A 13,918-nucleotide genomic window follows, 5' to 3' on the forward strand; every position below is an offset into this window, starting at 1 on the left:
GTATGTGTGACTGGGTCACCTTGCTGTACAGTAGAAAATTGACAGAACACCGTAAACCAGCTATAATGGAAAAAAAATAAAAATCATTAAAATAAAAAATAAAAAAAGAAAGTTTTCCTTGAAATCATCTTTCTATCTGAGCCAGCAACGAATTCCTGTGTGTGACACATGTAAACAAAATTGCTTGGTATAATCTATGGTAGACCTTTCTTGTGGATGGAAAATACATTATTTTTCTAGGCAACCTGATCCTGGTTCTGCCACTAGCATGCCTGTAGTGTGGACAACCTCTCTGAGCCTCAGATTCTGTATCTATAATACCACCAGAGGGATTAGTTGTGAAGGTGGCTCCCATATCTAACACCGTGTTTCATCTTATTTCACGAATAACCTGCAAACACTTGAATTCATAAATGCGATAAATCATAGGGTAACCTATTTGCCCTACTAATCGGCTTTTTATTCCATTTCTCAAATGATTCACCACTGAATTCCTTCAAAAAGAAAATTAACTTTGTGTCTACCATGACTTGGCTCGCCTTGACATTTCAGAAACATGGCTGTTAAAGAAAAGAGTAGTGCAGCCTGTCTTAGTCTGTTCTGGCTGCTATAACAAAAGAGCAGAAACTGAATAGCTTATAAACACCAGAAACGTATTCTTCACAGTTCTGGAGGCCAGAAGGCTAAAATCAGGGTGCCAGCATGGTTGGGTTCTAGTGAGAGCCCACGTTGGGGTAGCTGACTGCAATTTCTATGTCCTCACATGGTAGAAAAGGCCAGGATGCTCAGCCTGGCCTCTTTTATCAAGGCACTAATCCCACTCACCAGGGCTCCACCTTCGTGATTTAAGCACCTCCCAAAGGCCCCCACCTCCTAATGCCATCATTTTGGAGATTTAGTTTCAACATAGGAATTTGGCAGGGAGGTACATGGCCCAAACAACCTATAGCCCATCCATAGTGGAAATAGTGTAACTGCCTGTTTGAAATATTCAGGAATTCAGGATTCTGGCAGAAGGTAATAAATTATAATCACTCCCTTACACTTGCCTGGGGCCAGTCTTCCTTAAATCAAAGAAGCGTCCTTACCTGGTAAGATATTATGGACGATATTGAAGTCTCAGGCCCAGGGGACAGCAAACAAAAAGACGAGATGCGTTCTTGCCTAATGATGCACGACGAAGGTTCGTTCCTTTCACTGAAGGCGTTGATAGTTCTTTCAAAGCAAACATCTCTGGTATGAATAAAACTGTCAGGTCTCCTTAGCTATTTACACTTCAGTGTGACTGCATGCATAAGCTGCTCCCCCGAGGAATCTTGGAGAGCAAGGCCTTGGAGGCCTCAGCTGGAGGTCCCAGGTTGAAGAAAGACAAAAGTGGGAGCATGCATGGGTGTTGGGGGACCTGGGGATGCAAGGCTGGGGGTTAGGTGGCACGAGTGAAAGAAAGTACCATATTAGACTCTCTCCCGTTTTAGACTAACTCATGGCCAAGTACCCAGTGGCTGACACATGAGGGCGCTCAATAAATAGTCCATGAATGATTCTAGCGCTACGTCCCGGCCAGCAGGCTCTGTTAAGAGGTGTGGACGTGCTCTGCAGAAAACTGTTAGTTCCTGCCGCCCACGCGTGAGGAAGGCGCGTCAGCGAATGGAAGCAAGTTCTGAGCGGCAGGAGACCACGGCGGCTCCCTCGGCTGGCCCTAGGGAGACGGTAACTCAGGAAGATGCGGGCGCCCAGTCCCCCGCATAGACGATCAGGGTCAGGATTTGGCTGAGGAGGAGCCTTTGGGCCTTTGGAACAGAGTCCCAGGGCCGGTGCGGAGGCCGAAGTCGCGGTGTAGACCGGGGGCAGAGGGAGGGCAGGAAGGTGGACTCTGACCAGCGCCCCATTATCAAGCGCCGCGAAGTCGGCAGGGCGCACTCTTCAGTCCGCCCGACTGGGAACGCTGCTTGCTCAGGGTCTGCGGAGCGCGCCCTTCAGGTCACTTGGAGCGCAGCGGACGCTGCAGAACTTTCTCCTGGAGATTGCGCGCGCAGCTCCGGGACCCCTGTGGATCTCTGCAAACTTTGCCCAGCACGCGTCCGGTGCGCGCGACCAGCTTTGCCGAGGGCGCCCTCCCGCGACGACGCGCGCGACCGTTGAGAGCGCGCCCTCCCCGACGGGGCGCGGCGGCGCGGTGGTCCCGCGCGCGGCCGACTCTGAGAAGCGCGGGGTCCCGAGTCGGAGGCGGGGCCCGCAGCCCCGCCCGCCGGGTCGGCGTCCTGCCCAGGGCGACTCCTCCCCTGGCCGCGTTGCGGCTTTACTTTCGCTTTCGTTGGAGCGGCCGCAGACCCTCGGGGCGGAGGGACGGAGACAGCGCCAGTTCTGGCCGCCGTGGGAACGGTAACTTCGACTGCCGCGCTTCCGCCCTGCCTTCCCTTCGCCCGCGTTCTCCCTGGCCGTCCGGCTGCCCTCGCTCCTGCCACCCCGAGCGCCGTCGGTGGGATTCGGTCCCCAGGCACTGGGCGGCCCCGACGGCTCCACTGAACTTGAGGGAGAGAGCTCTGCCCGCCCCCAACATCACTTGCTTTGCTCAGCTTGTCCTTCCCTTCCCTCCTCGTCGCCGGGCTTGGGTCACCGGTGCTCTTCGGGATTTGGCAGAGAAGGGGGGATGGATTTGGAAGGGTTGGAAGGGTGGGAAGGGCCTGGGCTGGCTAACAGTGAGAGCTCCCGTGTGGGACAGCCATGGGTTCAGTCCCCCCCTCCCCCCCACTCTGCTTCTCTGCTGTGAGGCCTTGGCCCTCTCTGTGCCCGTCTCTGTAATGGGGATAATCGTGGGCCCGGGGTGGCGGCTGCTGCGAGGATGGAGTGAGGGGGTTGGGGCGCAGAGCAGTGCTGTCAGGGTGTGTAAGCTCCTGTCATCCTGTCATCACTGTGCCTGGTGCAGGGCGCTGGAAGATTCTTTGAGGAAGTGGAAGAAGGCAGGACTCTCAAGCTGCAGCTCTTCGCCCGTTGTGTTCACCTTTGGCTTTTGTGGGGCAGTAAAATTATTTGTGGGTGAGTCTAGTGAGTCATTCCCAAGCCGTCTCCCTTGAACTCCTGGGCTGGCTAAGGGCATGGCCCTAAGGTTTGTTTGCTTACGGACTGTTTCCTCCTTCAGGGTCCACAGCCAGACTTTCATCTAGGATAGCCAGCCACCGTCGAGGTTCCTAATTCACTTCTGTCTTCTATTAGCTGTGTGGTTTAGGGCAGGTTGCTTAATCCCTCTGAGGAAACCAAAGTTTCTTCAATACAGGATCAAGGCTCCAGCTTCCTAGCAGTCGTGTATCAGTTGACAGTGGAGTACTTCACTGCCCAGCAGAGCCCCCTCCTTCCCCAGGTGCTGGAGGTACGAGGTGGAGGTCCTGTGGGCTTCTTCTCTTGGAGCCTTTTAGGGTGATTGTCTTCACTGGGACACATGTGAGGTACCAGTTGTGTTGTGTCATTTTTCAGGGGAAGCAGCTGCAAAGAAATTCAGACAATGGCTGGGAGGTGACCTGTACCAGTCACCTATGAAGCTGTGTGTGGAAATAATTGCTAGAGGAATGTTCTGTTTCAGTTTCCACAAAAGGTGCTTAAAACATGAATGTGATTTCAAGGTACTGGTGAGGGTTGACAGTTGGCTGTTGCCTTAGTCTTGAGTTCTGCGGACAGCGGTGATAACAGGGAATATTTATTGAAGGTTTAGACACCATGTTTAGCATTTTACATGCATCGTTTTGTTCATCCTCAGAGTCACATGTGACTTAGGCATCACTGTTTTCCCATTTTACAGATGAGGAGACTGAGGCTTAGAGAGATTGAGTAGTTTGTTCAATGTCTGTGGCTAATAGATGGAGGCACTGATCGAACCTTAGATCTTTGGTTCATCATGACTGGGCTCTCAAGCATCCTCCTGGGTCTCTTTGGTTCTGTTGTCTGTCCCATATCAACAATTTATTCAGGGCTGTGAAAGATTTAAAATTTTTAAGTATATTTCAGTTTTCACATTGATAAAGAAATTTTCGTTGAGTGCCTACTGTGCACCTGGCACTTTTCTTTGACTGGAACTAAAAAAAAAAAAGGATGTTTAGCATAAGCTCTCAGCCTACAAAAAGAGCCCTAGTGGATAATAGTGAAAGTATTCATAATCACTGAGTGCTTACGGAGAGTGCCTGTAACAGCGCCAGCACTGCTAATGCTTTAAGTGTTTTATATGTCAATTTATTTAAAGAGAATATAGATGTGTTTAACAATTGAATAAGCAATTATCTGTTGAATAACTGCCTGCTCCTTGCAGTCTGAGTCTTACGAAGGGAACAGATAAAAGCAAATAATGCCAGGCAGGCCTTCTCCAGGCACAGCCGACTGAGATAGGCCTGGATTGTCTTGGGCTGTGGAGATGAGTGGAAATAAAAGGGCATCACAAAGTCTTGGCTTGACTGAAACAATGTGACCAAGATGAGGCACCCCATTCAGTCACCACTCTCATTCTAGGTGAACTTCCTGCCTCGTAGGAATAAGAAAGGCACTGCATGATTAGCCTTAGAGATTTAAGAGTAAAGTCCCACACTGTCATGCTGGGGACACACACCGTGGCAACTTCTTAGAAGGGACTCTAGCTGCAGCCTCCTCCCCAGCAGACAATGTTCAGCATCAGCCCAGAAAGACAGGTTTCAGACAGAAAACCCATCTGATCTGGTGTCTGCAGAACCTCCTATCCCTGAGTTGTAGAAGAAATCAGCCTGTAGCTAAGGCCCAAGCCCCCTCCGAGTGGCTGGGAAGGATGAGGGGTTTATGCTGCACCCCTCATTGATGGAGCTTATCAGATATTTAATGAGGGTACAGTTCCCTGTGCCTCCCTCGCACCCCCCCCCTTCTCTGCTTCTCCTCCTCAGATCTCAGGTCAGACATTTGCTCCCCTGAGAACCCTCCCTAATTCCTCTGGGGCTCAGTCGGGTCCCCGACTGTGGCCACAAGTTGTTGTTCCTTATGGTTCAACATTTGTGCCACCCATTTATCAAGGCCTATCTCCCAGTGAGGCAGGGCCGGGACTGTGGAGCCCCTGGTGCACAGGACTTCCAGGAAATATGTGTTAATAATGGTCACGTTGTTTTATTCTTCTAGATCCGAGATTCAGTTTTGAAAATTAGCCTTAGCAAAAGACCCAAGGCTTCAGTACCACATGTCCCAGTTAGTATCTTTTTCTGGTGGATATTGTATTCTGTTAACTTGTTAATTTTGAAAATATCGCAGTGCTTTGCTAAAAATGCTCCACAGTGAAAAGTAACCAAGTCTCTATAAAGGAGGTGACATGAAAATGACTGAGTACTTTCTGTGCGTGCCTGAACTTATGCTCCTCTCCTCTGGGGTTAGGGTTATCTCTGTTTCTGAGAAAAAGTTTGGGTCCTAATCTGAAAAATCTTACTCCCTCCCACCTGGAATCGGATTGGCAGCCATGGCAGGGTGTTCGTGACGTATTGAGGCACGGGATGGCCACTGGACCTCTCAGGGTCTTTGTAGCAATCCCACTCTCCCTTTCCCTTCTCTCATTGCCCAGCTCACCCCTATATAAGGGCCGAGGTGACACGATAATGCCACACAGGGCTCAAGGCCACAGGCTTGGTGCTTTGCTCTCTTGGATGGCTCCCCCCAGCTGGATTCCTTCTCCCCCCCCTGCAGAAGTCCCTGCCTATGCTCTGGGACACAGCATATTCTGTCAGATGCATGTCTTCTTGTTTCTTCTTGTTTTCCAACCACATGGAAACTTTCCTGGGTGAGCCTGATAGGAACACATCCCTGCACACACATGCGTGGCCAGCTCTGCAATCGTTCCGAGGTTGAGACCAGGGGGAATTAGAGTCTGGAAGATCTGTGACTGAAGGGCAGTCCCTTTCCGGAAAAGGAAACAGGACTTGGTTTAGGAGAAACAACTGTAGCACAGGCCCTGCTTCTGACCAGCTGCTTCACTTTCCACTAGTTCTCTTTTCTTGGCGCGTTGTTTCTTCCAACTTTCCGTTCAATTAATATTTATTTTGCAAATACTTCCTGTGTGCCAGGCGCCTCTGCCATGATGAACTTACATTGTCGTGTTTGAGGCAAGCACTAAGTAGAGTGCAAATAAACAAGACAATACAGGAGTTCCCATCGTGGCACAGCAGAAACGAATCTGACTAGGAACCATGAGGTTGCAGGTTCGATCCCTGGTCTGGCTCAGTGGGTTAAGGATCTGGCGTTGCCATGAGCTGTGGTGTAGGTTGAAAATGTGGCTTGGGTCTGACGTTGCTGGGGCTGTGGCATAGGCCGGCAGGTGTAGCTCCGATTTGACCCCTAGCCTGGAAACCTCCATATGTCTCAGGTGCGGTCCTAAAAAGCAAAAAAAAAAAAAAAAAAGACAATACAAGGGCAGTAAAGGGAAAGGGGAGGGGAGAGGGAGGGAGCTGTGAGGTCAGTGTAATCAGGGAGGACCTTCCTGCGGAGGTGCCACCAAACTGAGTTCTGAAGATGGAGAACTAGCCAGCTGGGCAAAGGGGGCCTGTCCAGCAAACGTTTGGGTGGTGACTTCCAGAAAGGGAGACCCAGAGGCCCTGAAGGAGCCTGAAGGGAGCATAGTAGGTCCAAGATGTTAGAAGGCTGCGAGGCCGAATGATGTGATGGTGAGGGGTGGGCTCTGATTGCTTGTTTCTGGCTTCAGATCCGAGTCTAGTTTACTTGTTACTTAGTCTAAGGTCAGGAACTAGCCCTTTCTAACCTCAGCTTCCTCATCTGTCAGAAGGCAGTGATCAGAGAGCTGATCTAGCAGCATTTGGGGGTGTATTAACTAAGGTCATGCTTATGAAACAAGGAGCACAGCAGATGATAAATGTCTCTATTCTTATTCTTGTTATTTTTACTTCTTAAAGTAAAGGGAGTAGTAGGTGAGTAGGGGATCCAATTGACCGGTAGTTATCCTAAATCAGAGGTTGGCACCTTTTTTGTAAAGGGCCAAGTAGTAAATATTTTAGGCTTTTCAGGCCACATCTTCTCTGTCACAGTTACTCAACTCTGGCTGTGGTGGGAAGGCAGACACTGACAAGACATAAAGGAGTAGGTGTGGCTATTTTCCATGAAAGCTTTAGTTATAAAAAGAGCTGGTGGGCCCTAGCTTGTCATCAGCTCCAGTACTAGATAATGAAGAACCTTAAAATCCAAGGAGTTCAGCTGAAGATTTGATCCTTTAGGTGTTAGGGGGTCTCTTGCAGATTCTCGAGCAGAAAAATACTTTGATGGAAACCTATTTTGATAGAACCATGTAAAACAGTCTGAAACAGAAAGAGCTTTAAACCCCAAGTCACTGCTGTTTTTGAACCGGGTTTGAGTGATAACGGGCAGGGGATGAGCATCTTATAACCTGTCGGGATTTAGGGGGAGTTTCTTGTTACAGACCTTGGCGGACCTTCTACAGCTTGTCATACGCGGTGGATAGTTGACAAAATCATGAGTGCTGGGTTAGAAGCTCCCTGAGGGGCAGGGATCTTTCTTTGCCGCTGTGTAGCCAGGCTCTGGAGTAAGGCCTAAAATAGAGCTGGCACGCAAGCCCTTGAATGCATTGTTGGTGCAGCAGCCCTGAAGCCCAGACAGGCAGGATGGCTCATCTCCAGGCTTAATTAAAAACTGTGTTACTGAGTGAGTGTTATTTTAAAATTTCATGCGGCCAGTTGATGCCACTGGGTACCAATGTTCTGGTTGTTTTTTCCCATCCAGATGGCAGACGATCAAGACTGTGTCGTCCAGCAGGGGGCTGGGGACTCAGAAAGCAGAGATGCGGTTGATGCGAAGCCAGACCGGTCCTCTTTTGTCCAGTTACTCTTCAAGTAAGTTTCCTTCCCTGCTGAGTTAAAAGAGGGAGCCTGGGCCGCTTGAGCTTGCCAGGCCTCTGCCACCTCCATGCACCCATGAGGAAGGGATCCTTTAAGGCAGGAGGTCTGTGCTGTGCACGTGAGATTTGCACAGAATCCTGCCAGCCGCATGTAACAACACTGGGGTCCCCCTGTGCACTCCCATGTCTCTGGACAAGCCCAGGTATGGGGGAGCCAAACTCTTGGGCATCTCCTGCTTGGCGGTGGTATGGCTGGGTGGCAGCTACCCAGGAGTGTGGGGCGGTCCCCATCAGAGGTGATTTGCAGCCAGCCTCCTTCAAGGCAGAGCGTGGGCTGCTCTTGCCAGCTGGCACCAAGCTTGGCTGAAAAGTAGAACCGGGGGCCACAGGATAGGAAGTTTGGTGTCCTCTGCTGATTCCTCTCTTCTCCTTTTTGGGAGTTCACTTTTTAAGTGCTATACTTTATATTTAATAATAATAATAATAATAGCTTAATTTATTAAGTTTTTCTATGCAGTGTTGCATGTAGTCCTCACAAACCTAGGAGATGGTTCTACTGTTACTACTGTTACCATCGCATAACAGGTGAGTAAACTAAGGCATTAAGAGGTTTAGGAGTTCCTGTCGTGGCTCACTGGAAATGAATCTGACTAGTTTCCTGAGGACGCAGGTTCAATCCCTGGCCATGTTCAGTGAGTTAAGGATCTGACATTGCCATGAGCTGTGGTGTATGTTGCAGACAGGACTCGAGTCTCGCCTGGCTGTGGCTGTGGTGTAGGCCAGCAGCAGTAGCTCCGATCAGACCCCTAGCCTGGGAACCTCCATATGCCACAGATGTGGCCCTTACAAAGACCAAAAAAACAAAAAAAAAACAAAAAAAAGGAGAGATTTAATAACCTGCCTTTCATTTTTATTCTTAAAAAAAATTTTTTTATTAAAGGATAGTTGATTTACAACATTGTACCAATTTCTGTTGCGCAGAAAGGTAACCTAGTCATACATATATATACACATTCCTTTTCTTATATTATCTTCTATCATGTCTGTCCGTAGAGACTGAATATAGTTCCTTGTGCTATACGGTAGAAGCCCATTGCTTATTCATTCTGAAGGTAGTAGTTTGCATGTACTAACCCCAAACTCCCAGTCCATCCCACCACCCCCTCTTTGGCAGCCACAAGTCTGTTCTCTGTGTCTGGGAGTCTGTTTATGTTTTATAGACATGTTCACTTGCACCATCTTTTAGATTCCACCTATGAGTGATATCACATGGTGTTTATCTTTCTGACTAATTTCACTTAGTTTGAGAATCTCTAGTTGCATCCACATTGCTGCAAATGGCATTATTTCATTCTGTTTTATAGCTGAGTGGTTTGATTTATGTACCTCATCTTCTTGATCCATTTATCTGTCAGTGGACATTTAGGTTGTTTCCATGTCTTGGCTATTGTGAATAGTGCAACTATGAATATATGGGTGCATGTATATCTTTTTGAATTAGAGTTTTGCCTGAATATATGCCCAGGAGTGGGGTTGATGGACCATATGGTAGTTCTATATTTAGCTTTCTGAGGTACCTCCATACTGTTTTCCATAGTGGTTGTACCAGTTTACATCCCACCAACAGTGTAGGAAGGTTTTCTTTTCTCCACACCCTCTCCAGCATTTGGGTTTTTTTTTGTTTGTTTTTTCTTTTGAGGTTTTTGAAAAATGTATTTTCTTTTTTTAAAAATTTTTATTATAGTTGATTTACAATTCCAGCATTTGTTGTTTGTAGACTTACTAATGATAATAGCCTGCCTTTCTTTCTTTCTTTCTTTCTTTTTTTTTGTCTTTTAGAGCCACACCCTCGGCATATGGAGGTTCCCAGGCTAGGGGTCGAATCAGAGCTGTAGCTGCCAGTGTACACCACAGCCACAGCAACATGGGATCTGAGCTGCAGCTGTGACCTGCACCACAGCTCTCTGCATCATTGGATCAAACGTGCGTCTTCATGGATCCTAGTCTGATTTGTTTCTGCTGCACCACAGTGAGAACTACAAGCCTGCCTTTCTGATGGTAGTTAATATATGGTCAAGCTGAGATTAGATGGTATCAGTACCCCTCGCTTAACTCTGCTGTGTTTTCCATTTAAAAGTAGGGCCGTGGGGACCGGGAGGAGCCCCGTACTTCCCCTTAACCTTGGTCACAGAGGGGCAGTGAGTGGGGCTTCCTGGCAAGAGGCAAAAGTGGTCTGTGATTCAGAAGCATCAGGCTTCTTGGTAGCTCCTCAGCCAAGCTCTACATAGGAGGGACAGTGAGGGGGATAAAGGCTGAGGTTAGAGAGTGCTCCCAAGCAGTGTTCAGGAGGGGAGGAGCTGATGGGGCACCCCAGATCCCTGCAACACCCCAGAGAGAGCCTGGGGACAAGTCACCCCTAAGGAGACTCAGAAAAGTGGGAAGACCCCAGCACCCTGAGTCCAAATTCCATTGGCATTGGCTGCCATTTAGGGTCAAAGATATTTGATGAGATGACTGGAAAATATATCTCCATCTCCTGAAAACTTTTCAAAGCCATGAGGTCAAGTAGTTTAGCTAAACCACTCCCCAGTGCAAACTCTTTAGAACAATAGCCTTCAAAGGTTTTGCTCAAATTCCTCCAAAATAATGTAAAACGACTCCACCCCCCATACATTTTAAAGTGATGTAGAATTTTTGTCAAAATAGTTGCAAAGCAGGTAATAATATTTCACTTTTTCCACTTCTCTGAGTATCCAGATTAAGCAGGTTGCCTCTAAGTGAAAGAGAAACAGGAATCGTGTAAGAGTCATTTCATGTCTTAGTAATGCCTTTTGTTGTGCTTCCCAGAAATTATGAAAATGAAGGGTGTTTCATAAATAGCACCATTTAAAAATCATTCCCTTAAATGTATCTAATAGAGTCTAAACCCTTAGTAATTTTATCCCCAAAAATGTGAATAAGCTGTTCCCGTAACATCTAGAATTTTTGTTGTTTCTTTTCTCCCCCAAACTCTTTTTTTATTGTTTCTCCCCCCAATATTTTATTCTGATATAATAGATTTAGTTGCCTGAAAGTCTTTTATTGTGGCATTAGTTCACTATTACCTTTTTCTCCTATTTTTCATTTTTTAGAGATAGAAGTGCTGGGGAATCATGAATAAATATATGAGATGGCAGGAGTTTTGTTATGATAATGTCACTTAATTCTTTCAGTTCCTTCCAAGTTCTGTGCCAAAAATGACAACTCAATGAGGTCCTTTTTCAGTGGTATTGAAAACAAAGAATTGGAAATTACCTGACTTACAAAAGGAATTGTTACTCAGCCCTTAGAGACATTTATTTTTTTCAGTTTCTGGGAAGTACAGCAAAAAAGACTTTATCAGAACTTCTCAAACAACTGTTAATTAAACCTGTTCCTTTTTTACTTAAAGGCAACTTGTTTAACCCAAAATATTCCAGTAGCAATCAGATAATTAAAACAGCATTAATAAGCATTCGTCAGCATCCTTTCTTGGTAAAATGCTTTTAAGCTGTATGCCCTTTATTTATTTATTTTAATGAGTCCTTTCTCCTCCTAAGCAATTTGTCTTTCTCTGTTCTCTACCTCAGTTAGTGGCACTGTCATTCATCAGTCACCCAAGCCAGAATCCTAGAAGTCACCCTTGATTCTTGTCTTTGCCTTGTCACTTGCCCTCCACCTCTGCTCCTCATCAAATGTATTAGAATCTAACAATTTTGCCCCTTCAACTCTTTCATTTTGTATTCTTCCGCTACTTCTTGATTTTAAAAAAAGTGCTGATTCAAGACCAAGGCCCTGGCTCTGAGGACATCCATGATGTTGGTGGCAAAGAGACTCCTATGGTGGATTACATCATTGTTCAGAGTATTTGCTGCCTCTGCCTATGGGACCTATAGGAGGAATATACGTTTCTGCTCCATGGATGTCTGGCTTGGCCATTGACTTGCACTGGCCCCTGGAATGTGAACAGTGTGGCATGTGCCAATTCTGAACAGTTTGAGCAGAGGCTGTAAGGGTTATCAGGTGGTTCCACTATTGCTCTTTTCCCCTGCTATGACACCACCATGTCCCAAGTAGGGCCTGCTCCTTCAACCTAAATTATGAACGAAAACAGTGAAACAGGGCAGTAGCCAATACATAGTGTACACTCAGTATGAACGAGAAATACATCTTGTTTGTTGTTAGGATATTGGGATCATTTGTTGCTGCATCACAGCCTAGGCTGAACTAACTGATACAGCTCTTTTTAGGGTTAGCCCTAGAGTATTTGAAGCTCATGCATGGTGATATGGAGAACAGTGAGTCCTAGTGATGAGGTGAGGCGCAGTGTTCCCCAGCAAAGCTTGAAGTGCTGACAAGTGTCACAGATTGCTCACACGTGATGATTCTTTTTCTGGTTAAAATTCTGTTTGGCAAAGCACAATTTTACCATTTTGAATATGTCAGTAGCTATAGGAGTTTCCAGAAGAGGCTAACAAAATCAGGCTTAAAAATAAATCTGTTCGGTGTATACACCAATGGGGAGGCGCGTGGCCAAACCAGAGCCAACTGAACCAAGAGATGGTTATTTAAAATATATTTTTGTTAAGATCTCGGAGCTTCTCATTCATTTATGAAAGATGTCTGCTGAGGAATCTAGTTGACAAAGTCAATTCTCCTTGTCAAACCAGTCGGCCACACCAGACTTGCTTTCAGTCAGTGAAGGTCTAATACCAGTTTTTAGTTCAGTAACTATGTTGTCAGGCCTCCCTGTGACAGCCGTCTTGTTTCTGAATTCTAATTCTTGGATGGCCAGACAGACAGATGGACAGATGAAGGATGGATGGACGGACAGACAGATGGACAGATGGACTGGTGGTGGATGGATGGACAGGTGGACGATGGACAGTGGATGGTATGGATGAATGGGATGGGTGGATGAGATAAATAGATGGATGGGATGGATGGATGGATGGATGGGATGGATGGATGGGATGGATGGATGGATGGATGAGTTAAATGGATGGATGGGATTGGATGGATGGATGAGATGGATGGATGGATGGATGGGATGGATGGATGAGATGGATGGATGGATGGATGAGATAAATGGACGGATGGATGGGATGGATGAGATGGATGGGATGGATGGATGAGATAAATGGATGGATGGATGGATGGGATGGATGGATGGATGAGGTGGATGGATGAATGGATGAGATAAATGGATGGATGGATGGATGGGATGGATGGATGAGATGGATGGATGGATGGATGAGATAAATGGATGGATGGATGAGATGGATGGATGGATGGATGGATGAGATAAATGGATGGATGGATGGATGGGATGGATGAGATGGATGGATGGATGAGATGGATGGATGGATGGATGGGATGGATGAGATGGATGGATGGATGAGATAAATGGATGGGATGGATGGATGGGATGGATGAGATGGATAGATGGATGGATGGATGAGATGGATGGATGGATGGATGGATGGATGAGATAAATAGATGGATGGATGAGATGGATGGATGGGATGGATGGATGGGGTGGGAAAGAAGAAAGGAGAAAAGAAAGGGCACAAAGCCTAATGTGTTTATCTCCTCGAATAAGTGTTTGCTTGCTTTCCCAGGACTCTAGCTCAAAAGCCGTAGCATCTCTGGGAGTAATTAGGGGATGAAAGAGGTGAAGTCATTACACAAGAGCCACATCCCTCTCACTCCGTGTTCTATAACATGTAATTTGCAATATGTAACTGAATTTAAAGCAGCCCAGTGTGGCCCCAAGCAGCCCTGTTTCTAATGCCATCCTTCACCCTTACCAGACTCTCATCTAAGTCGGAAACTCTTTCTTTCTCAGCATACCCCAGTGCCTGATCCAGGGAGACTCACGGATAGGGAGATTTGAATTGTCCCTTAATTAGACAATGTGGCAGTTTTGATATCACCTAAGGTACAGGGTGGGTGAGAGGTCTGCCCTGTTAAGTGGGGGGAGACAGGAGACTGAGAAGGGGGAGCTGTTTTTATACTCACACGGACCAGTTTTAGGAAAAAGAC

General features: G+C 46.9%; 1 protein-coding gene across 5 annotated transcripts in view; it reads left to right on the plus strand.

The window, feature by feature from the left end:
• The first annotated feature begins 1,583 nt into the window (after window positions 1-1,583).
• The window catches only part of CASP7 (caspase 7), a 33,087-nt gene continuing 20,752 nt past the window's right edge, over window positions 1,584-13,918 (plus strand). The window contains exons 1-2 of one of the 5 annotated variants that reach the window (XM_047760250.1): window positions 1,584-1,710; window positions 7,741-7,850. In XM_047760250.1, the coding sequence (XP_047616206.1) occupies window positions 1,648-1,710; window positions 7,741-7,850 (173 nt within the window). In that variant the 5' untranslated portion in view covers window positions 1,584-1,647. Of the gene's footprint in view, window positions 1,711-2,154; window positions 2,383-2,760; window positions 3,037-7,740; window positions 7,851-13,918 lie in introns of those variants that run through there. The other 4 variants (XM_047760251.1, XM_047760253.1, XM_047760248.1 and 1 more) reach the window with 4 other exon arrangements.

This window comes from Phacochoerus africanus, chromosome 15 (assembly GCF_016906955.1).
Source record: "Phacochoerus africanus isolate WHEZ1 chromosome 15, ROS_Pafr_v1, whole genome shotgun sequence".
NCBI lineage: Eukaryota > Metazoa > Chordata > Mammalia > Artiodactyla > Suidae > Phacochoerus > Phacochoerus africanus.